The 22261-nt window shown below is 40.2% G+C and overlaps 1 protein-coding gene across 1 annotated transcript in view; it reads right to left on the reverse strand.

Moving 5' to 3' along the window:
* The window catches only part of ryr2b (ryanodine receptor 2b (cardiac)), a 192107-nt gene that overhangs the window by 154442 nt on the left and 15404 nt on the right, over positions 1-22261 (reverse strand). The window contains 27 exon segments of the mRNA XM_010793548.1: positions 3688-3823; positions 4648-4751; positions 5153-5285; positions 5630-5744; positions 6080-6356; positions 7252-7386; positions 7510-7621; positions 8509-8709; positions 8809-9438; positions 9942-10155; positions 10398-10624; positions 10713-10799; positions 13097-13256; positions 13497-13657; positions 14438-14546; positions 14859-14982; positions 15314-15506; positions 15668-15876; positions 16386-16560; positions 17800-18008; positions 18877-19024; positions 19281-19440; positions 19972-20055; positions 20171-20274; positions 20422-20526; positions 20762-20981; positions 21382-21574. Of these exon segments, the coding sequence (XP_010791850.1) occupies positions 3688-3823; positions 4648-4751; positions 5153-5285; positions 5630-5744; positions 6080-6356; positions 7252-7386; positions 7510-7621; positions 8509-8709; positions 8809-9438; positions 9942-10155; positions 10398-10624; positions 10713-10799; positions 13097-13256; positions 13497-13657; positions 14438-14546; positions 14859-14982; positions 15314-15506; positions 15668-15876; positions 16386-16560; positions 17800-18008; positions 18877-19024; positions 19281-19440; positions 19972-20055; positions 20171-20274; positions 20422-20526; positions 20762-20981; positions 21382-21574 (4725 nt within the window).

A 22261-nucleotide genomic window follows, 5' to 3' on the forward strand; every position in this document is an offset into this window, starting at 1 on the left:
CCAACCGTACGGCTTAACTGTTGGTCAAAAAGGTGAGAGATTGTACACCTCGGCAAACGCTTGGAAACACAACCAGGGATTTTCGGTGCGTCTTACGTCACACGATACCCGTACCTATAAGTTCACACGAACTACCGTTGGACAAACAAATCAGTTCTAATACGATTTTATAATGAAGGGATTGAGATAAATCAAGGATACTCCTCGTTTGAAGTTAATCTTTTAAGGGTCAATAGGGCAATTAAGGGCACCTTTCAAAGGTAGAAACTTTAAGGGCGCTTAAACGTGTTGATTAGAAGAACCCTACTCCGAAACCGCGAACCTGGGAGATCTACATTCTTGAGCGTATTTTTCTCAGGAAGCTCAACTAGTATAAATCAGAGTAAAGTGAGCCTGACACAGAGCCATCCTCAACAAGGCTGGACAGTGACACTGAAGAGGAAGACTCAGAGTGTGATGTTGATGAGGCCCAGGAAGAGCCGTTGACTGAAAGGGTTTAGCCAAAATGCAGAGGATCGTTTGAAGGAAGATGTGCATGTTTAATGGGACTTTTTGGAGGGAGAAGGGCTCTTTTCATTTAACATTTTGAATGGGACTTTGTGAGGATCTTTGGATGGGGGGTGCATTTTGTTTCATTTTTTAATGAGTGGGGTTGGGGTGGATGAGTAACATTTAACTCAACATTCCTGTTTTCGTTCTTCAATGAAACAAATAATTGTTCAATAAAATAATTAAAACTTGTTCTGTTCTACTTAAAAAATAAATAAATGTTGAAATGTCAGGTTTTTTTGTTTAATTTTGCATCGAATATTTCCAAAATTCCCCAGCTTAACTTCCCATGGAAACTTTCCGGAAATTAACCGGAAATGTTCCGCCTTTGCAACCCTACAAGAGATTTTAAACCCTTTTTCCAATAGATTTACGGACACTATTTGTCAATCAGGTTCGGACATTCTCAGATCAGAAATGAAGGAATTAAGTATGAAGACATGGCACAAAAGCTGTCATGTAGCTGGTTTGTTACTTTGTTGTTAACATGAGTCTCTTAAAGTGACTTAGTTTGTCTCATGATTTGGAGTTGGCTCAAACCCTAACCCTAAATCTATCCATCTTTTACTGCTTATCCAGGGTTCGGAGAAGGCTCAAACCACATCAACTGGCTCCTTTCTACGCCAAGAAGCACCGGTTCTACTTCGAGTATCTTCCGACTTATCTTATCCCCAAGGGAGATGTCATCCGCCCTCGAGAGAAAAACCCATTTCAGCCGCTTGGATCCGCAATCTCGTCCGTTTTGGTCATGACCCATCCTTCATGACCATAGGTGAGAGTAGGAACAAAGATGGACAGATAGACCCAGAGATACTGGAACTCCATCACTTTGGGTAAGGACTCGAGTCCATTGGCTAACCCTTATCCATTAAATGAACTGATTTGGTCCTTTGTGTTCTCATATACAGTTTCCCGTGGTAGGTTCAGGGACGCAGTGCATGTGTGAAAGAGACTATACTTAAGACATGAATAACTGACCTTGAATACGATCAATACAGTATTCTTTTCAGACTTCACAATTGTTTTCCATGCATGAGTCGATAAGTTACAATAGGAGCTGATGTCTCTGTAACACAAAAGGAGTTGTGGATCCAATGCTTTTTCTGTTTACAGACTTATTGCAGCCTGCGGAAGGGATAGTAGCATTGCAGGTCACTTTTCATCACTGGCCGTCCCCTATAATCCCACATCATTTAAAGCAGATGTGTCAAACGCAGATGTATTCAGCTTTATACACCCTCTGATGTTTTTATCAGCTCAATATGCAGCGAGCTGATAAGCAGTGCAGTTAAACGATTGTTTCTCATAGAGATATCATCTTCCCCTGACTCTCATTATATTATCCTGCAATGAAAACTGACAAACAGGAGGATAAAAGGACGTGTGGGGGTTTTATGAGATACGTGTCAGTTCTTTAAAGCAACGTTTCAAAAACAAGCCGACTTTCTACTGTGTCGCAACAAAAATGAGAAACAGAAATGCATGACAGTGCAATAACAAGGATTAACACAATAACTAAGTTGTTTTTTGAAGCATCCTTTTAATGCCTTGTGAAAATAACATGTTGTAAGACATTTTAGGAAGGACGCTCTTAGAAAAATTCCTCCTTTGTGTTAATATCCCTCTGGCATGTCTCGGCACTGACTGTTAAAGCAAAGAGGGAATCTTGTATTGAAAAGAATATCTCTAAAAGACTTGAAGAGATATCTGAATGATTACAGCAAGCAATATCTGTTTCCATTAACAAATGGATGTTTTTCTAAAATACAGACTTTAGATATTGGAAAGCTAAGCATTAACACAAAGATTATATTAGGTCCTAAAGCTTAAGAATATACTAAATTGAGTGAAAAAATCCAATCCAATCCAACTTTATTATATAGCACTTTAAAACCTTCAGACCAAAGAGACTGTACAGAGAGATAAGCTCACAAAAACATAAAATAAATACATTTAAAAANCACTAGGTCAGAAACCAGAGGACACTGTGAGGTCCACTGCAGACGGACCACTTTTGGACAAAATGTACTCTCCATTAAAGGCAGCTCATTGTGGAATAGCCTCCCAACTGAGATACGGGATTGTCCCACTCTCAATAGCTTTAAAGGTCAACTCAAAGAATGGTTGAGAAACAAACAGACGGGCAATCACCGCTAAATGCACTTTAACACAGGGGTATCTCCTCTTGCACTTTATGTAGCTCTTGTATCATCTCTTGCACTTCATATGTCGTTGCTGCTACATTGTACTGCCATTTGGTAAATGCTTGTATGCTGCTCATGTTCTCCCTGCATATCATGTATTTCTGTTTGCTATGTATATAAATGTCATGTTCTTATATGTTGTATGTGAGGGGACTGCGGATGGAAATTAGCTCAAATCCGGCTCATTTACTCTTGTAAGCATTATTTTTATTTTAAAGTGTTCATCAATGTGCATTGTCCCGGTTCAAATAAACGATTAAATGAAAAAGGTAGGCTGGGGGCACATTTCAATTCGAGGTGGGAGGGTATTTGTTTGACAAAATTCGGACAGAGTAATTGATTTGATAGGAAAGGAAATCACTAAACTGAAAACCCACCAAGAGGATCATTAGAATAATGATACCCTGATCAGTATATGCAAAGCTTATAGACTGAAGTGGTACAGCTGAAATCACTGAAAGGCACTTGGTGTGGAAAAACCAATGCACCGTTGGGTTAACTGTCAACACCCTCAAGGACAATTTGAACTGATGCCTTCAGGGCACTGCTGCAGAGCAAGACAAAAATCAATGGTAGAAAAAACAGAGGTAATTACCTCTGCAAATAGTTTACTTAATTGGGAGCTCGACATGAAGCAGCCTCTTGTGCTTTTTCAACTTTGCTTCAGTGCGAAAAGAGAAATAGCCAAAAACAAATATCCACGATCGTTATTTAAAGACATTAAATGATAGTTAGTGAAATTGGACTGCCAAAATAAAATCACTTGAACGACAAATGCTCAAAAATAATATTCGAGCCATCGATTTACTCTAGGGTAAGGGGAAAATAAAGCTTATACAATTAGTTACGTTCTCAATGATAAACTGACTGGACTAATGTATGATAAATGTCATATTAACCATCTCAGGATGTTTTCTAAAAACTAACAGGTTACCATTGCAGAAGACTGCAAAACGCAGAAAGTCCAGGTAACGCTCGCCCTCCACAGGGTTCCACCCGATGTCAGGGTAGCCTTTAGCCACAAGCATCGGACAGCTCCGGAGACCACAGCCAGCGAGGTACTGGACCACCTGGAAAGCAGATTACACAAAAATGGTCATTGCAGCGACTTGACAAATAATATGGTACAGCACAGAAAACTAAGATTTCCTAGACCAGGGGTGTCAAACTCAAATACACAGTGGGAAAAGAAAAAAAATCGGTACTCGTCGAGGGCCGGACTGGTAGAATGTTTATTGCAAAACGTATTGAAATGAACTTATTGCACATATTAAACCTGGAACCAACAAAGCTTAAATTATTGCCTATAAAAACAACATTAAATAATCAGTTGCATTCATTTCTTATGGCTCTATCTGCAGATTTTCTGGAGTCATTTCTTATGATTACATTTTTCCACAGGCCAACAACAGCTTCAAAAAAATATTTCCCTCAAAGAGAAAACCAAACATGCCCTGTTGTCGTGAGAGAAAACGTGCAGAAGGAAACATCCATTGAAACTCAGTGTGCTGCTCTGTGATGCTAGTTCAAGCAGATACTTGGCATCTCATCTTGGGTGCAATTTCATCAATGTTTGGTGTCAGGCTCTGAGCTGAGGAAACACTCAGGATTGAGTGAAGGTGTGCGTGCAATATACCGGCGGGCCAGATCTAATAGTAATTAGAAATAATCCTGCGGGCCGCAATTAAATCCAACAAGGGCCTGATTTGGCCCCCGGGCCTTGAGTTTGACACATGTGTCCTGGACAGTGATAGAGCCACCCAAAAATAAAATACAGATGGATGAAACAGCTAACTAATATGCAACAGCATGTTCATAACAGACCAGATAACTTACCTCTGTGTATATGAAATAAAGGAGACTATTACCAGAAGTATTACAGAGACAGACTCACCTTCTCTAGGTCAGGTTCCCTCAGCGCTAAAGCCAGTTCGTTATTATCCATAACCGAGGCTGCTGCCACATCCAGAGGAGTGGCCCCACGCATGGATGGGGAAGCTAAGGGACAAAGTTATAAAATAATTTAAACACCATATACTATATAGAGAGTAAGGACGATATTGGGGGTACTTTATTGAGGGGGCAGGATCTTAACACCAACACAAGGTTGTTTTCTTAAGTGCAAAATAATGCCCTAATAAAGCAAAGAGTCATCCAATAAAACATATCGGTGTAATTCAATACTAACAGCCCTGCCCCACAGTTTCACTTTGTAGACTACTCTAGTGAAACTTTCAATGTTAAAAATTTAAAAGTAAACAGCTTTACAAACCATGGTCTGGAAAAGTAGCCCGAGATCAATAAGCACCTCTCTAAAAAACTAATTATGTAGAGCAATGAAGCATTAGTGCGCAACATTATACACTTATAGGAGTGTCTTGTAAGAGAATAAAATGTACCTAGTCCAACACTGCTGTTTTCCAGCAGGTAGCTGAGATGGTCGAACAGGGCCCCCTGATTGTGACGGCTGATGCGGCAAAAATAACACAGGAATCGACAGCAGCTGGCCACCATCTTGGGAAAGGTAATCTCCTAACAAAAGAATAATCAATGCATAGATCTAAAGAAGATGTGACGAGGTAAGGGTTCAACTGACTGTACTGCAGGGAATATTGCTCCATTAATAATTTAGTTATAACACGTTATTTTTACCTCCAGCTTTTTCAACCTTGACTAATACACAATGTGTGCACTTACTCAGAGTTCAGGGTCATTTCCATTCATTAACTTGTATGACAAATAAAATCTCTTTAATCATGATCAATGTACTTTTAGAATATGATCTACTGTATGAAACACCAATAGTGTTTAAATAACCAACTAATGTAAAGATCTGCATCTCCAAAGGATTTATCAATACGTTTCAAACCTCTCACCTTTGATTCCCCTTCTCCAAGAACATTAACCATCACCTCCATCACGGTCTCATGAATCCCCAGCGCCCTCATTAGGTCAGGGTGCTGATAGAAGACCTTGTTATTCATTATGTCTCTATACATAAAAACACAAAGAAAATGACAAAAAAAGAATGGAAATATGTTAGAAAGCAATCAATTGTTGTTGATTGAAGAAAATAAAACAAATACACATCCGATCATCATCCTGCAAAAAAGAGCCATACGAGTTATACATTTACAATTACAATTTTTTTTTTTTTTTTTTTTTGTACTTTGTTATAATTATTATTATTATTATTATGAGTGAGAAAAAAAAGAATATACCGTATATATATTATTATTATTGCTGTATGTGTTGTTTCTGACATGTTCAATAAATTGACAAAAAACAAATTAAAAATCCATTTCGCATGACAAACGTCCCCCTACCCTAATCTTCTGATCATCAGCCGCTCCTCTTCCTTCCCCATGCGGACGCTGAGGAGGGAGCGGATCTGGCTCAGAGAGGACAGCAGAGCCATGGTGTCTTCTACCGAGGCCTGGCTGATGGTGTAGGCTCTGCGGAGGTGCTCTGCCATTTGGCCCCCGAGGCCCTGATACTGGCGGTGCAGCAACGTGAAGACGGCCCTCACCAGCTCAGGGTCCTCCATCTCCGTCTCCTGAGCCCAACGCCCCATCGTCTCAGAGATCAGCGTTTTCAGGGACTCTGAAGCAGGAAATAATTATGTTACATTTAAAAAAAGGTAATTATCCAACACAATAATTGTTATAGGATCTGCTACAGAAGATAGATTTCCGGCAGTAATACACATTTTTTTTAAAAGTCAAAAATTCATTTAAAGACAGAACATTATGTCCTATATTATTTTTCCATCAGAATCAGAATACCTTTCTTAGTCCCATGGAGGGGAAAGGTGCGTAGTTACAGCAGGAAAATGAGCCACAGACAGCTTAATGTTACATAATGTTAAATATGTGACATGCATTAAAAAAAAGTACTAAGTTATGATGTAATAAAAAATATAATAAAAAATAATAAATTACATCATTTAAAAAAAATACACATCCTGTAACAGTTCTTAGGATTTAGCAGCCAGGTATATATTACACAGTTATTAACGGCATTTATATATTGCACATAGTTTGTTGGTATTTAGCAGCAAGGGGTGATATACTGTAGTCTGTGTTGTGGTTTAAGTGTAATTATGATATCTCACTTTTATTGTTATCACATTTAGCACTAGTATTAGTCATTTTACACTTAATGTTTATGTTGTTGTTGTATTTTCTTAACAATCTATGGCCCACACATTTCCTTCAGGATTAATACATTTCCATCTGATCNNACAGTTATTAACGGCATTTATATATTGCACATAGTTTGTTGGTATTTAGCAGCAAGGGGTGATATACTGTAGTCTGTGTTGTGGTTTAAGTGTAATTATGATATCTCACTTTTATTGTTATCACATTTAGCACTAGTATTAGTCATTTTACACTTTATGTTGTTGTTGTATTTTCTTAACAATCTATGGCCCACACATTTCCTTCAGGATTAATACATTTCCATCTGATCTTATCCTACATGCACTTACTGGCACTCTGCGGTCTGCTCCCCTCCGCTTCTATTGGTGCCTTTCTCAGTCCAGTGACTCTCGCCACTAGACTGAGAAGCCGATCTTTAAGAGACATCTCAGCATCCTCTTCATCCTCTGTGTCGCTGTCCAACTCAATGCCTGCACAATAAGATGAGAATTCCTCAGTGGCAATGTAAGTGCCTCCTCAGAGCTCTTCCACAGTGACCTTCCTCAATAAAAGGTCTATATTGGTATCAGTAAATGATCAAACAATGTTCCAACCAGAGTGTGTGTTGAGGAGGTGATGGAAGTCTTGCAGGAGCTGCTGGATTTCCTCCGGACACGGACAGTTCTCCTGCTGCTCTTCCTCTCTGAAGTTCAGCAGAATATTGATCTACAGACGGGTCACATATTCAACAAGCATTACAGACAATATTCGGTATCACTTTACAATAAGACTACCCTTATAAAAGGGTTTACGAATAGTTTGTAATTCATTTATTAATTAGGTTGTGAACACTTTATAAATCATTTATAAGCTTTTATAAGACATAAGATAAACAGGGCAACTGTGACCGGTTGCTTGCCAAATAGTGAGCCCACATGTATCTGTACTACGAAAGCCTTATATTGGCTACTTAGCTTATTTCGTCTTCTTCATCAGCCAACATCCTTGGTATCTGTTGTTCACCGAGTCGATTCTCGCTAAGTAGCCAGTATAAGGCTTAGTCATCTTGCCAAATAGAGAGCCCATATGTATCTGTACTGCTAAGCCTTATTAATGGTAGTAACTCATTGTTTTACACTTTACAATAAGGCTCCCTTTTGGCACTTATAAATGTTAGTAACTCATAATCAAATGGTCATAAAGAGATGCCAAGAAACATCAAGACGGAAGGGGGGGAATCAACTCAGTGAACAACAGATACCAAGGATGCTGGCTGATGAAGAAGACGAAGTAAGCTAGGTAGCCAATATAAGGCTTAGTCATCTTGCCAAATAGTGAGCCTATGTCGACGAACTGGTTTATAAATGGTTCTTAATGGTTAATAAAGTGTTTACAACCTAATTCATAACCTAATTATAAACCTTTTATGAATCCTTTATTAGGGTAGTCTTATTGTAAAGTGGTACCCAATATTCTAATAAATTCCAGTTATATTGTGAACCTTGACTGAGCATATCTTTAATGTATTTTAGAGTGCATAGCTCCTGGAACATAGCTACAACTCAGCATGATAAGTTGTATTTTTCTTGGATAATTCATCATGCAAACTCAACCTGCTCCTGTGGAGGTGAGCGGAACTCCTTGGTCTTGCGGGCAGTGAGGGCAGCTGACATGTTGAGCGCTTGCATGACCTGGTTGTAACGAAATCGTTGGTTCTCCTGCAGCTGACCCACAAAGTTGTCAGAGAAGGCAACCACAGCTTCCACCCTGTGGCGCACCTGGCAATCACACAGGTAGGAGAGCAGGTGGCAGAGCTGGAGGAAGGAATATAACAACTTAGCTCTATCTGAAAAAACAAAATAACATAAAGGAATGAGAAAAAGAACATTAAATAAATCTGAATATTCTTTCACCTCAAGTTTGACAGCTTCTGGAAGCATCATTTGAAGAAGTCCTTGATGAGGAGTGACATTTTCTTTTATGTTGCCTCCTGTGCATTGTTCGTCGTCATCATCAGCAGCGTCTTCTTCCTCTTCCTTGTTGAGGGTTTCGGCATTTATGGAGAAGACTGCAGGTTCTATTAGTTTCAGAACTTTCCCCAGATCCTCTTCCCCAAATACACCCAACACCAGTAAGTTGTAGAACAGCTTGATAAGGGGAACTAGCAGGAGCTCAAAGCTGCCTCCTACAGGATGCCTCACATTCTGCCCCACAGCCCACACTCCAGCAGTCAGCATCTCCACAGTCAGGTCCTTCAGTATGTCCAGAGGGATTTCTGGGCTGTCTGTGCAGGTTATCTCACCTTTACCATCCGCCTCTAATCCACCACTCCTGACAAAACAAGGAGTGGAGAAACGCATCTGTGGTTTAAGGGATGTGCTGAGACCAGTGCTGAAAATGCTTTCTGGAGGTGGACTATTCCCCGCATTAACACCATAAGCAGGGCTGGGATAAAGGGTGATTTCTCTGGTCTGGTCAGTCATAGGCACAATGTACTCATGGTTCATCATGTGACATTCAGTGGTGTGGCTGCTCAGGTGAACCTGAAAAAAAAAAAACATGAACACGTTTTTATTATACTCTAAAGACCAACGTTTCCTAACACTTATGTTAAAGGTGGGGTAGGTAATTCACTTCAGAAACACTTTTTGTTATATTCCATGGAATGGTCTTAACATCCCGATGGCAATGAATATATTAAATGCTTTGACAATAAATACATAAAAGAATTTCATCTGTGGAAGCCGTGGTACTGTAAAAAGCACATCCGGCCCGGCTCAGATGACTGGATGGCCTACATGCCTGTCAGCCTTCCATCTCGTGCACAAACTTATCTCATGTCCTCATTGGTCATGTGCGCGTTTGTGTGTGTTGGAGGAGGGGCTCTGTAAGGAAGTCTGAAGGAAGATTCTTTCCGGCTGTGTATTTTCAAATTTTGGCAGTCTCAAAATTCTAGCACACTCGAGCTGGTTTCTCCATTCTTACCTACTCTACCTTTAATGAATGTAACCTTAAAAAAAAGATAGGAATTCAAACAAGCAATTACCTGCATGAGAAGCTGGTAAAACGCAGAGCGGAGCTGACCAGGGAGGTTGGGATCCTGAATGGCATGAAGGAGCTGGGATTGGTCAACATGACTGCAGAGGGCGTGGCAAACTCGAGTGTTTCCAATGGTGCATAAAGAGCAGTAGAGCAGGAGAGTGTGGTGGTGAAAGGTCAAGAAGTCATCCAGTTCTGACAGCTCCAAAATGTCAACAGACCTAAATGTATGAGAAGACAAGATGTCCGTGTTGTTGCTTGCTCAAGATCAAGTACATTTAATAAATTAATTGCGGCACCAAATGTAACAGTCTGTTGCATATTTTTATCAAATAAGTGTTTGCTGTCTGGTGCTTTTAGGATCACAGTGGAACAAAAACACATGTCAGATTAAAGCAACTAATGCACAACTTTCTGTGCACTTAAATCTGCAAGCCCAATTCCAAAAACATATTTATTCCACCTGTTTTCATCGGGGATGTGAAGGGTCATGACCTGCAGGGGCTCATGGCATTGGACCCTCCAGCCATGGCGCTCATCTGGCCGATCCACCATCACCTGTAAAGCACGGTCCGGTACTCTGGTCCACGACACCGGGTCGAGATGCTGCACCTGAACCCTCGGAGGACACTGAGGGGTGGCATTCCTTCTTTGGCTGCGAAGCAAACCGGCTGACAGTGGCATCACATTCTGAAACGAGAAGACGATAAATAAAAGGGAAATGTGTAACAGACTACTTCACATGTATGAAAGGATTCAAAACAAAAAGTTCCTTTACCTTGGTGCTCCCCAGTTCAAACTGGAACATGTTGCTGGTGGTGGGCTTGACGAAAACAGCAGGAAACAGCTTTGTACTGGCTTCCACCTGATTAACAGTGAAAAAAACATCCTCAGTTTAATAATACAACGCTCAAGTTAAACATGACTCACTATAATTACTTTAATTAGTACAAGTAATTAGTGTAAGAGACATAGCTCAATGAGTTTAATGTGTTTTTAATTAAGATTAATATACAAGTACAGGGTATATGCAGCAATCCTGAAGTCCAATGTAATACCTTTTAAGACCTTGTTTAAAACCTCTTAAACCCCACGGAGCCGACGAAGGGGCCGAAATCACAACATCTGCAAGCAAAAGTGTCTGAGGTCTTCTTAAGATTTAATAAACTATGAATGTTTCATATCTATGTAACGGGAAGAAATTCAGCTAACTGATTTTTATTTATTTTTTTTAAACCTCAAAGCTAACACTGAGCCTCTGAATTAGCCACGGGCAAAAAAATATTAAGGTTGTCACAGAACTCTAGCTATACTGATCGATACACTTATTGGATCTCCACAAACAAGCTTAGATAACATCCTGAGATTCCACAGATTATAGAAATATAAGGATCATCACTGAGCAATCTGAACTCGTGACAGGGGAAGCAAATACAGACAACACACGAGTAGCTTTAGGTAGCAAAACACGGAGATATGCTCACATTAGCAGTAATTCTGATCAAAAGTCGTATTCAATGGCATTAAAACGAGAAAAAACACGGCTGAAGGTTAATCCATACGGTAGCTGCGATAGCAATCTGTGTGTCACCATTGACAGTAATTATGATTACTCCATAATTAATTTTATGCTAAAATCGGAGAAGAAAAATTAGCTGCTACATGGTAGCCACCAGAGGCTAGCGCAGCTTCCGTGTTTTTCTACGCGTCACTATTATTCCTTATTTGGTAACTTTCCCTCGATTCCATTGGCTCTGACAGTTAGAAAGAGATGTCAATCATCAAAATCGACCAAGGGGGGCCAGAGATATGGAAAATCCACCCAACTGACCCCAGAAGTGGGGTTTTTTGCTAAATCTCTCTAAAAAGGTCAAATGTCACTTGTTTTGCAACAATCTTGATACAGAGTACTTATTATATGTTGTACTTTGGATTCCTAAAGCTTTTAGTCTACTAACCCATCATTCAAGTTTAGTTTTCACTATAAGTAAAAAAGTTTTTTGGGACGGACACTATAATTTACAGTTTTTTTTATTATGTTCAATCTGAATTTTCTTTAAAATAAAAAACATCTAGATTGATTCTGACTTTTCTACATCCAACTCAGAGGTTTAACAATGCTTTGAGAAAAAATATTATTTATTTTACCCTTTTAGAGGGGAGGGAAGATATGGTCATTTGTTCTGGAAATGTCCTTTTCGAGCCTGAGACCTGAAAAACAGGCTTGGGGCCTAACAGTTAAGACCTTTTTTAAGACTCTTTCCATACATTTTAAGAGCTCATCGCCACTTGGAGTTTTAACCGGTTACATACACACACACTTTACTATATACAGTATTGATTGTCCTTCCTCCTTATCTTCCAATCATTTGGACGCAAACTTGTATTTCCCCATAACGATGTTGCTTAGCAACCGGCGTAAACGGACCTTCGTGCGCTATCGAGCAGTGAGCGTGCGATGTCCTGTTCAGATGACGTCAAATCCAACGGGATGCCATAAATAAACTCCACAGAATCACCTTGCGTTGTCGCTTGCGGTGGGGGGGGCTGAAACTCGACCAACAACCAATCACATGAATCTCCCGCCCCAGACACACAAGCACGCGGTTTGATTGACTAGAGCTTGGACTGGCATATGATTCGATTGGCTGACGCCTCCGTCGAGGCGTCAAAAGTAGAACATTGCTCTACTTTTGCAGCGAGCACCGCGAGAGAAGCTATGCTTTGCTCCCACAATGCAGTTCGGCGAATCGTGACGTCACCCCATTCAAAGTGAATGGGCAGAAGCGTTGAAGTGGCAACGCACACCGCCGTGTGTAGGGGCCGTGAGCGTGCGATGTCCTGTTCAGATGACGTCAAATCCAACGGGATGCCATAAATAAACTACACAGAATCACACTACACACCTACGCAATGATTACATTCAGGCAGACTGTAGAATACAACCTCTTTGGACAATTGATGTACTTATTGAAAACAAGCTTCAAAATGTAATACCTTGGAAAACGCTGTTTAATACTTTTTAATAGCCTTCATTTTTGCTAAATTGATTTATCAACTTTTAATACTTTTTAAGACCACGCGGACAGCCTAAAGTATTACATTTTACAAACACAATACTGATAACTATGAACAAGTCAAATAGATTCCTGTGCAGCGTACTTGGTAGAAGGTGGCCATCTCCACTCCGCTGGAGGTAAAGGTGAGCAGCCCGGTGGCCGTGTCGACTGAACATCCGATTTCCAACCCCGTACTTCTGCGACTCTGGGACAGGCCTGTTGCCTCTCCAGCACACACCATGTAACAGTTACACCGCTTCACACTGTGCAAAAGAATAGGGATAAGCTTAATTGGCAGTTTGCTGATAACTTGACATGAAAAGTCAAATGGAACACATTTTCACAAGAGTTAATAGCATTGAAGTTCAGTAATGATTAGTTCTTCAGTTGAAAAGTAAATCGTAAAGTAAATTATGACACTATCATCTCTCACTGCAATTAGTATTTAAATTTGAGGTTAAGGTCCCCAGACTGAAAGTATGAGAGTTGTGGTGTTTACCAACCTTTCCTGGACTTTGCCACTGTCATCTCCAAGGGTGACGGTTACAGTGAGGGCATTGTCGGTGTCGAACGTCACGTCGTGTTGATGAAAGTCAGAGGTCACCCAGCCTGCCCACACATTGAACGCCTCCTGGCCCGGAAGAACCCTCACGGAGTAGTAATACTGAAACACAGAGGGCAGCGGGTGTCACTGCTATTTGCATTCCATGTCTCTTTTATGGCTATTGAATATCTGATGGGGAATAATTTGCCCTGCATGTCCTCCTTCGCCCTCTGACGCAGCTGACCAACCTTGAGCAGCCGTTATCTCCCATAAGGAGGGGCTGCCCAAACATTTTGTTGATGTTGCCAGTTTATGACCGGGCAACTTCTGGTCAGAGATAGTTATTGTTGTGGGACACCTGGAACAAATCCTTCTCGGGGTGTACTGTAGATGACTGTAATGACCCGAGCCATAAGCTACAACAACTGTGATTCAGTGTCCTCAGCTGTTTAGTCTATCTATTGAAGAATGTTGATTATTACACTCCGAACTAGTTAAAACCTGGAACTACAGGAGGGTTCTTCAGAATTGATTGTGGCATCTCAACCGTGTGGTCAGACCGTGGCCCGTGACATGTCTTGTGAATTCTCCGGCCGTAACTCCAAATAAACCAACAGTGTTTGCCATCAAAGCCCCAGCTCTCCATGTGTCTCTCTGAGTCCAATTGCTTCAGAAGTTTCCCCAACAATATCCACCAGAAAAAAGCTTAAAAGCTGCACTCTGTATGAACTCAAGCCCTGCAGAGCAATTGGTTTTATTTAGGTGCACTCTGAGGCGGCAGGGAAAGTTTCCTGTCATTAATGACGGGCATTAGTGAATAACTACGAAATAACTACAGAAAAAGGCGTTGTTGTTCTGTGGTTATAATAAGTAAAAATGATAAGAAAATAAAAGCCTTACTCTGGAGCTCTGGATAACATGATCATCTTTGTCAACTACCACATCTTCTAGAAGCCGAGCAGATGAGTTGCTGCTGACGAGGTCTGGTTTGGTCCTCTTCAGCATGAACCTTGCAGAATAGAAACACGCATAAAGTCGTAAAGTACACAGCACAATGAACTTTGCAGATAAAGTGTGCTTGTGGTAAGGCAGACAGCTTGTTTGTTTATATATCATTTTGTTTTTCAAAACCATATCATTTTCATTACTTGGTAGACAAAGAAGATAAGCATCCAAAACATAACGTATCTAAATAACTGGTACATTATTACTTAACTAAGAACACACTAATGACCCATATCATTTCACTTTAATCTTCCATATTCCAAATAATATGCATTTGATCAGATATTATAACAGTTTTAGTTTCACTTCAACCTACCGCTGTTTCAATCTTGATGTTTTGTCGTGACTATGATCCTTATGGTTGAGCTCATCTCTTGAGCCAGCAAAGCTGTGGGCTGACTTCATCAGCACTTCAAAGTCAGAGTCCATCTCCTCCTGCTCTTTCCTTCCTGAAAGGACAACTGGAATTAATTACAGCGAGACACTGGGGAGCTTAAGCAGAACAACAAATCAAGGTCATTATTGAAGAATATCAGTCATCTGGATAGTGGATAATGGAGAACTGCAAATAACAGCTACTCACTGCTCGCACACTAATTCTGTCACACACTTTTAATCTTGTAAGAGCTTCGTATTTTTACATCATGGGTAATGTCAAGGTTTTTGAGCCTAATGTGAACCAAACAGCTCCTTTTTGTAGTCCTATGTGAAGTAATTGTGAGTTGTCTGCGGTTGACACACTGTATTTGATATTATATGATGCAATATCACCTGAACCTGGAGAGAGAGAGTTGGAGGCGGCTGGAGGCACCCCCCCCGCTGGGCTTGTGAGGACGGCAGCACATTGGATGGACATGCTGAGCCGGTAAAAGCCCATCTCACTGCTTCCACCGTGGTGTGCAAACATCCGCTGGGAAACCCTCAGGCTGGATAAGGAATCCTTTGAGCCACTGACTCTGGTGACCTTGAATAAGATTTGAACAAGATTTTGAGGATCAGTGCTGTCAATTAACCAGTGCTATGAGCAACTCTGGGTCCCACAGAGCCACTGCAGCACACTACATCCTTGAGAAGACATATTAACAAAGCTACTGGGTAGAAAAACAACCTATATGGTACACTCACCTGTAGGTTGTGATCCTCAGGCTTTATGGAGGTAAACTGAGGCTGTTTCCAACTCATCCATAGGACTGGGGCTCTGGCCATGTTGACAGCAAACGGTTCGTAGCCCTCCTGCAGGCCGCACACAGCAAAGTACTGCAGAGAGTCAGTGTGGCGACCCAGGTTCAGCCTCCCCACCTGGTTCACTCCAACACTGACCACTGGCAACAGGCCTGGGAAACATTTGGAGAAACAAGACAAAACATATTTCAGGACGATAAATATGTATTTTGCAAAAGGGACAGTTCACCCCAGGATCAACATTATTTGTTCTCCTTATTGTGATCAGTTTCATGTAGGAACAACGCCCATCAACCTTATTACCTGGCAGAAGGAAGCATATTTTACTCATTATCACCTGTTGGTGGGTGTAGTTTGGTAGAAACAAGGTCTGTAAATTATCTTGAGTTATCCGGTAATCATTTGAAGAAAGAGAATTGAATACTTCAAGGCAAGTTCAATTTAAGTTGCATTATATATAGGAAAAGTCAGACATCTGTTCAGTTGACATCATCAACACTTACACATGACACAAAAAAATCTAGGTTAATAAATAGCAGATATGGTAAGAGATTTTGGAATTGTACTGCCATATTAAAAACAACTATTTATTATATTCCAGTTGAATAAACACTAGCTTATACTTTTAAATAATTGTATAAAGCCAAGAACTCTTTCAGACCGTCTCCGATATCAAAGTCCTTGGCAGCCAGCTCCGATCCTCTGTCATTAAACAGCACCTCTCCATTCAGTGTGACCATCATGGTGCGTTCGGCCATGTCCACCAGGCAGCCCACCACATCGCCTCTCTGCCAGGGCCGCCCCAGGGGCTCCACACCCTGATGGTACCACTGAGCCTGAAACAAAGACAGGAGTTACAGAGAGTCGCCTCACACAGTAACAGGGAAAGAGTGATATAACTAACAACTAGGGCTGTCCCGAATACCATTTTTTGGGCTCCGGATATTTGGTAGTAATCAGCAGCGAATATTCGGAGCGCGCATCAACACGTGTATTTCGGTTTATTCAAGGCATTAATTTTGTTATTCTACAGTATTGTTGTTTTATAGTTATTTGTTAATGTGAATAACCCAATTTATGTTCTTGGAAATTGAAAAGGATATTGTGTTTGTTACTTTCGTTGCAGTTGTATGTCTTAAGTGTAATTTGGATAGGCTTCCTATTTTGTATGGACATGCTTTTATTTTGAAGGAGAGTTAGCGATGTTGACAGGAAGTTGTTGTTGCTATGGAAACAACCTGACGATCAAAAGGAGCGGAGATTAACGGAGAAAATGTATATCTACATATAAAGACGGAGAAAGTAAACAATAAAGTTTATGGTTAAGAACTTGCGCCTCTTCGGGGGGCGACGTTACGTTGATATTGGAGATTTCAACTGCGGCTGACAAAAAAAACGGAAAAAAAACGAATAACCAAATAACGAAATTGAAAACAGAATAGTGGCCCAACGACCGAATATTCGGGTAGAGTCCTACTAACAACTAGCAGATTGAGATACTTACTGCTAGTCGGACTCAAATCAAAAGAGCCACAGAGGCTGCTTATGTGTTTGTCCCTTATTTTACAAAGTGGGAAGTGTAGCAATGCTTTATTTGTGCTGAAATGTTGACAAAATAGCAATGTATGGCTATATCAAGTGTTTAATCAGAGTTTTTAAATCCTAATTACGGCTTTTTTAATGTTCAAGTGAATTGAATTCAGATGATAGTCCTGGATGTTCGCTTTCTATTGCCTAATTTCAGTTCCTCTGAAGCACATTTTTACAGACAAGCAGAGAGCCACAGTTCTTTCTCTACAAAATATCCTCTGATCATCCATTATTTATGATCTCAACCAAGCACCAGTACGTAAACAACTTCTGACTTTTTAATCACGTTCAGTCAGATTTTAAATGATGTTTACTGTGAGTGTAAATCAAGAAATGTCAGCTATGTTTTCTAATCAGAATATGAAAAACGGCAAAATGAGGCTGAACAAATGTCCCCTGTGCTTGGGGCTTACTGATGTTTTAACAACTTCAAATTTGAGAGTTCTTAAAATGTTCATGTGAACCATCACATTTAAATGTCTCACCTCAAATCCATCAAAGACGTACGCCTGGTCATCTGAGCCGAGCTCTTTATCTGGAGCACAGCTCGGTCGGGCCCAGCCCACTTTCATATTCCCAGCAGTCACTATTTCAAATTCAAAGTACCACTTCCCCCGAGTTACAGAGAAAGATTTATCTGGTCTGAACACTCTGCTTTTCTCAGTGGGAAAGGGACATGGATTGGATATCGTGGCTGTCAACCCAAGTAAAAGAAAATATATATTAGCTGCCAAATAATCACTTGTTTGCATTTCAATTCAATTCAATAGAGAGAATGAATAATACATCTATAAAATGGTGCAGAAATAATCTGTAATAGTTTATAAATTGGCAAACAGTTAACAAACAGAGCCCTATCTTTATTTAAAGTGCACCTATCATGCTATTTTTAGGAAATAGCGTAGGTCTCAGATATATAAAAAGATATAAAAAACATGTCTATATGAAGTGTTTTGCTCAAAATACCAAACAGATCACCCATTCTAGCCATGCCTCATATCCCTCTATTTCAGGGACTACTGTCTAAACTAAATACTGCGGTGATGAAACGCCATATCATGGATTATCAAGGATTATATCTGAAACAGTATGGAGCTCAAAGGCTTTCTCTCTTGCTGGTTATACCACAAGGTGAGTTCCTTTTTATTTCCTGCTTCTTCACACACATGCTCTGTGCAGTACAGGTTAGCTCTGAGTGTTAGCGATGCTAATGTAAACATGCACCGACCATATTACGTCCAAAACAGTCGGGCATTGTTTCTGATAGGGCCGTGGGTGTAAAGCCAGCCTACATTTCCGATATTTCGTCATATCGAAAGCAAATCTGGATCAGCTCCGTTGTAGCCCCGTTTTTAGAGATTTGGGTACGGAGGAAAAGAGAGAGGGTTTTATTTTCTGACGCTGCGTGAGTTCCCTGACACACCGGGGACACATATTTATGTATAAAAGACATAAAAAAGTGAATTTTGCATGATAGGTCCCCTTTAACGAGCATGCACTATCTTGTACTTTCACAATAAACAACAGTGTATAACAGAAAATGACAGTGCTTTGATACACACTCTTTTCCTGGTTGAGAGGCTCCAAACTGTAACCGTAGGCCAGCAGGGTGCACACACTCTCTCTGACACTCTCCCGGCCCACTCTCCAGCTCCTTTCATCAAGCAGGCAGTAGGGCAACAGGTACGAGCTCCGCTTGGCTTTCACATCCTAAGAACACAGAAACAAAGAGCAAATGCACATGACACACGGAGCAACTAGTGTACATGTGGAAGAAAACAGTAGCCTTGTTTGTGTGGCAGAGCATGTTGTGACAGAGACAATGTACAGGGAATTGTTTTTTATTTACAATATTCTAAATGCCAGCTAAATGTAATAAGTTGAGAAACATTCTCTACAACAGTTCAAATGAAATGTATCCTAAGCAGTGACTAGGCAACACAATAATACAGCACAACATATAAACCTGTTGGGGTGAATGGGTCCATCCCTGCTTGATACGCTCTCTGGCCCACACGTTGTGATCGTTCTCTGCCAGCAGGTCGACCACCTCCTCGTGGGCTGGGCTCAGAAACACCTGGAGAGGGTCTACTGGAGACGGTCTGTAGCCGCTGGGCTGCTCGTACCTGAGAGAGGGAATTAGAAAATGGATATGAGCAAGTCAAGATCAGGAATGACACTATGTAGTTAAATCATTGATTATGATTCAGTAGAGTGGTTAACATGTTCATTAATAATACCGTAGGCAAACTTTTCATGAAAAGATAAACATGAGACAACCCACATGTGGCTACAAACAGTGCACTATTTTAAATAAATGAAACCCCTTCCACCAATTACTCCTATACGCGACGGCTCAAAATAAACAAAATGAATCAATGTGTGAAAAAAGACTTTATTAATCATTATAAGGAAATATTTCAAAAATATTTGTTCTACTTTTATCAAAAGTCACAGTAAGGATTTTAGATTTTTTTTGAAAAAACACATTGCGTTTTAACCTAATACTTTTTTATGTTATGACTCAAATTAAAACAACATGCAAACCAAAATATGATTTTAGATGTATGTTAAGAAAAGCCCATTGAACTCTTCTGCTATGAGGAAATCCAACATTTTAGTTACGAGAATGAAAATAATATCAAACATGTACATACTTGTTGGCTAGTCTCATGTATTTGACTTTCTCCTCAGCATGGTCAGCAGTCAAACCAATGTGAAAGCCAAGAGCCAGGAGAGTCCTACAACAGAAAAACAAACAGAAACGTATAAACTTAAATCAAGCTTTGAAAGCATTTACAACTCAAAAGGTTTCAAAGTAGTGTGTATTGCAATAATGCAGGTAGTAGATCTCACCTGAGTGTGTCCTGGGCCATCTGAAGGTTCTGGTTCTTCTCCGTCTCCGACAGCTTGCAGAACTCCATCACACACGGATCATGCCTCTTACCTTCATCTTTCACCTGTTTGACAAAAGCTGATATTTGTTACGCTGCAAATAAAACTGAAGACAGCTGGACACATCAAGTCAATGTTGCGAGTCTCTTATAATGTGTATATATAAAATGTGATTTCCTTTATGCAATGTGATTTTGTTTCTGTTTTCTTACAGGTCCATATGTCCATCCAAGATCAATCTTTTCCATTGTCCAGAGTTCATGGATATTCTCAGCCAGTTTTTCTCTGATATCCTCAAGTTGTGGGGGCATTACCACCTGAGGGTAATATGAATTAAGTATAAGGAACTAAACCACATCTTTATGGCATTTTACAACATAAAAGATCAACTTCATATTGGATGCCATGTATAATATCGTTAATCCAATATTCATAACACGTTTTTGTTCGTCTAAAATCACTGGTACAAAAAGTTAGAAAAGACATGTTATGTTAAACAAAATAAATAATAAATAATAAAGAAAGTCAGTTCGACTGATGGGGATTTTTTACCTTGCTGATGTCTACTGGTGTGGGAGTAAAGGTCATTGGACTGGAAGGTACCGAGGGGCCAATGAGCTCCAGTTTCCCCTCTCCTTGATCCAGGATGTATTTCTGACACGGCTCTAACTTCAGCTTGACTCTCGGGAGCAGAGCGTCACAGCATGGAGCAAAACCAGGTGGGGGCAAGAAGCGAAACTCTCCATGCAGCCCCCCAAACAGGAAACGGACCCTGATTTTAAGGAACAGGACAAGGAAGACATAAAGAATGACGTTTGCTTTTGACTGATACTTAAAATGATTGGAAAATGATTACTTTAGGAAAGACAGTCTATGAAAAACAAATATCAAATATTATTGAATAGCGAATATCATTTTCGCGGTTCCTAATTGATTGTTGTATTAAATTTCATTTTAAAATGTCATCAGTTCAATTACAGTTTACAGATGTTGTTTGTAGCCATGTTTTTATTTCATCACGGCAAATTAAAGTCCGCTATACACTGCATCAATTGCACTTTAGTAAATGAACTTAACTAATAATGTCTACATATATTGTCCCTTGTTGAAAAATCAATAAAAATGAAATACAAATAAAGGAAAATTAAACAAAATAAATATCCACTACTGACTTGACTCCGGCAGAGAAGCTGACCACAGGATGGAGAAGTCCGTCTGCACTGAAGTTCTCCAACATGCCCTGCACAGGCAGTCCGTTGACCCGGAAAGAGATGCAGGGAGCGCTGAGGTCCAGACAGCAGCTGACCACGTCCTCGTCTCTCAGGAGGTGAGGGACGGCCGAGCTCACCCTGCGACCCACGCAGCCTGACATCCAGGAGACACAGCCTTTCAAGTAATTTACATCCTTTTCCCTTTTTTTAACATTTATATTTTGTTAGACATTTTCAAAGATGTCATACGGACAAGGACATGGCTCACACACATCACAAACAGAACAATAACATGAAGGGTGGGGGGGGTAGGGGGATTACAGTGTCAGTTACATTTTATGTATGCATATGGTGTTGTATTTCAGGGTTCATACACTTTTTCACCAATGATTTTCAATGACTTCTCCATGACCTTTACCTCATTTTCCATGACCAAAAAAATTACTCTTTCTCAGCGGTACCACTGAAAATGGTTTATTTTAACATGGAACAGGAAAATAAAGTCTGCATATGAAACATGTTGTGCCTATCTAAAACAAATCAAATAGTAGGCTTACTAGCTTCTACAGGCTAAAGCAAATAAAATCTCTCACCAGCAAAACACCTCGTCAGTTAAATGCCATTTTACGTTTCATTACTAAACGATACAGTAGGTTACTTATCATTATAGTATACATATTTCGGCGATTAGATAAAATAGAAATTATATTTGATGCAGACTTTAGTTACATTTCCATGACTTTTCCAAAACTTCGGGAAAAATATTGTTTTCCATAAATTTTCCAGGGCCTGGAATTAGCATTTTGAATTTCCATTACTTTTCCAGTTTTTTAATGACCGT

This window comes from Notothenia coriiceps, unplaced genomic scaffold, assembly GCF_000735185.1.
Source record: "Notothenia coriiceps isolate Sejong01 unplaced genomic scaffold, NC01 NC01_scaffold00001922, whole genome shotgun sequence".
Taxonomy (NCBI): domain Eukaryota; kingdom Metazoa; phylum Chordata; class Actinopteri; order Perciformes; family Nototheniidae; genus Notothenia; species Notothenia coriiceps.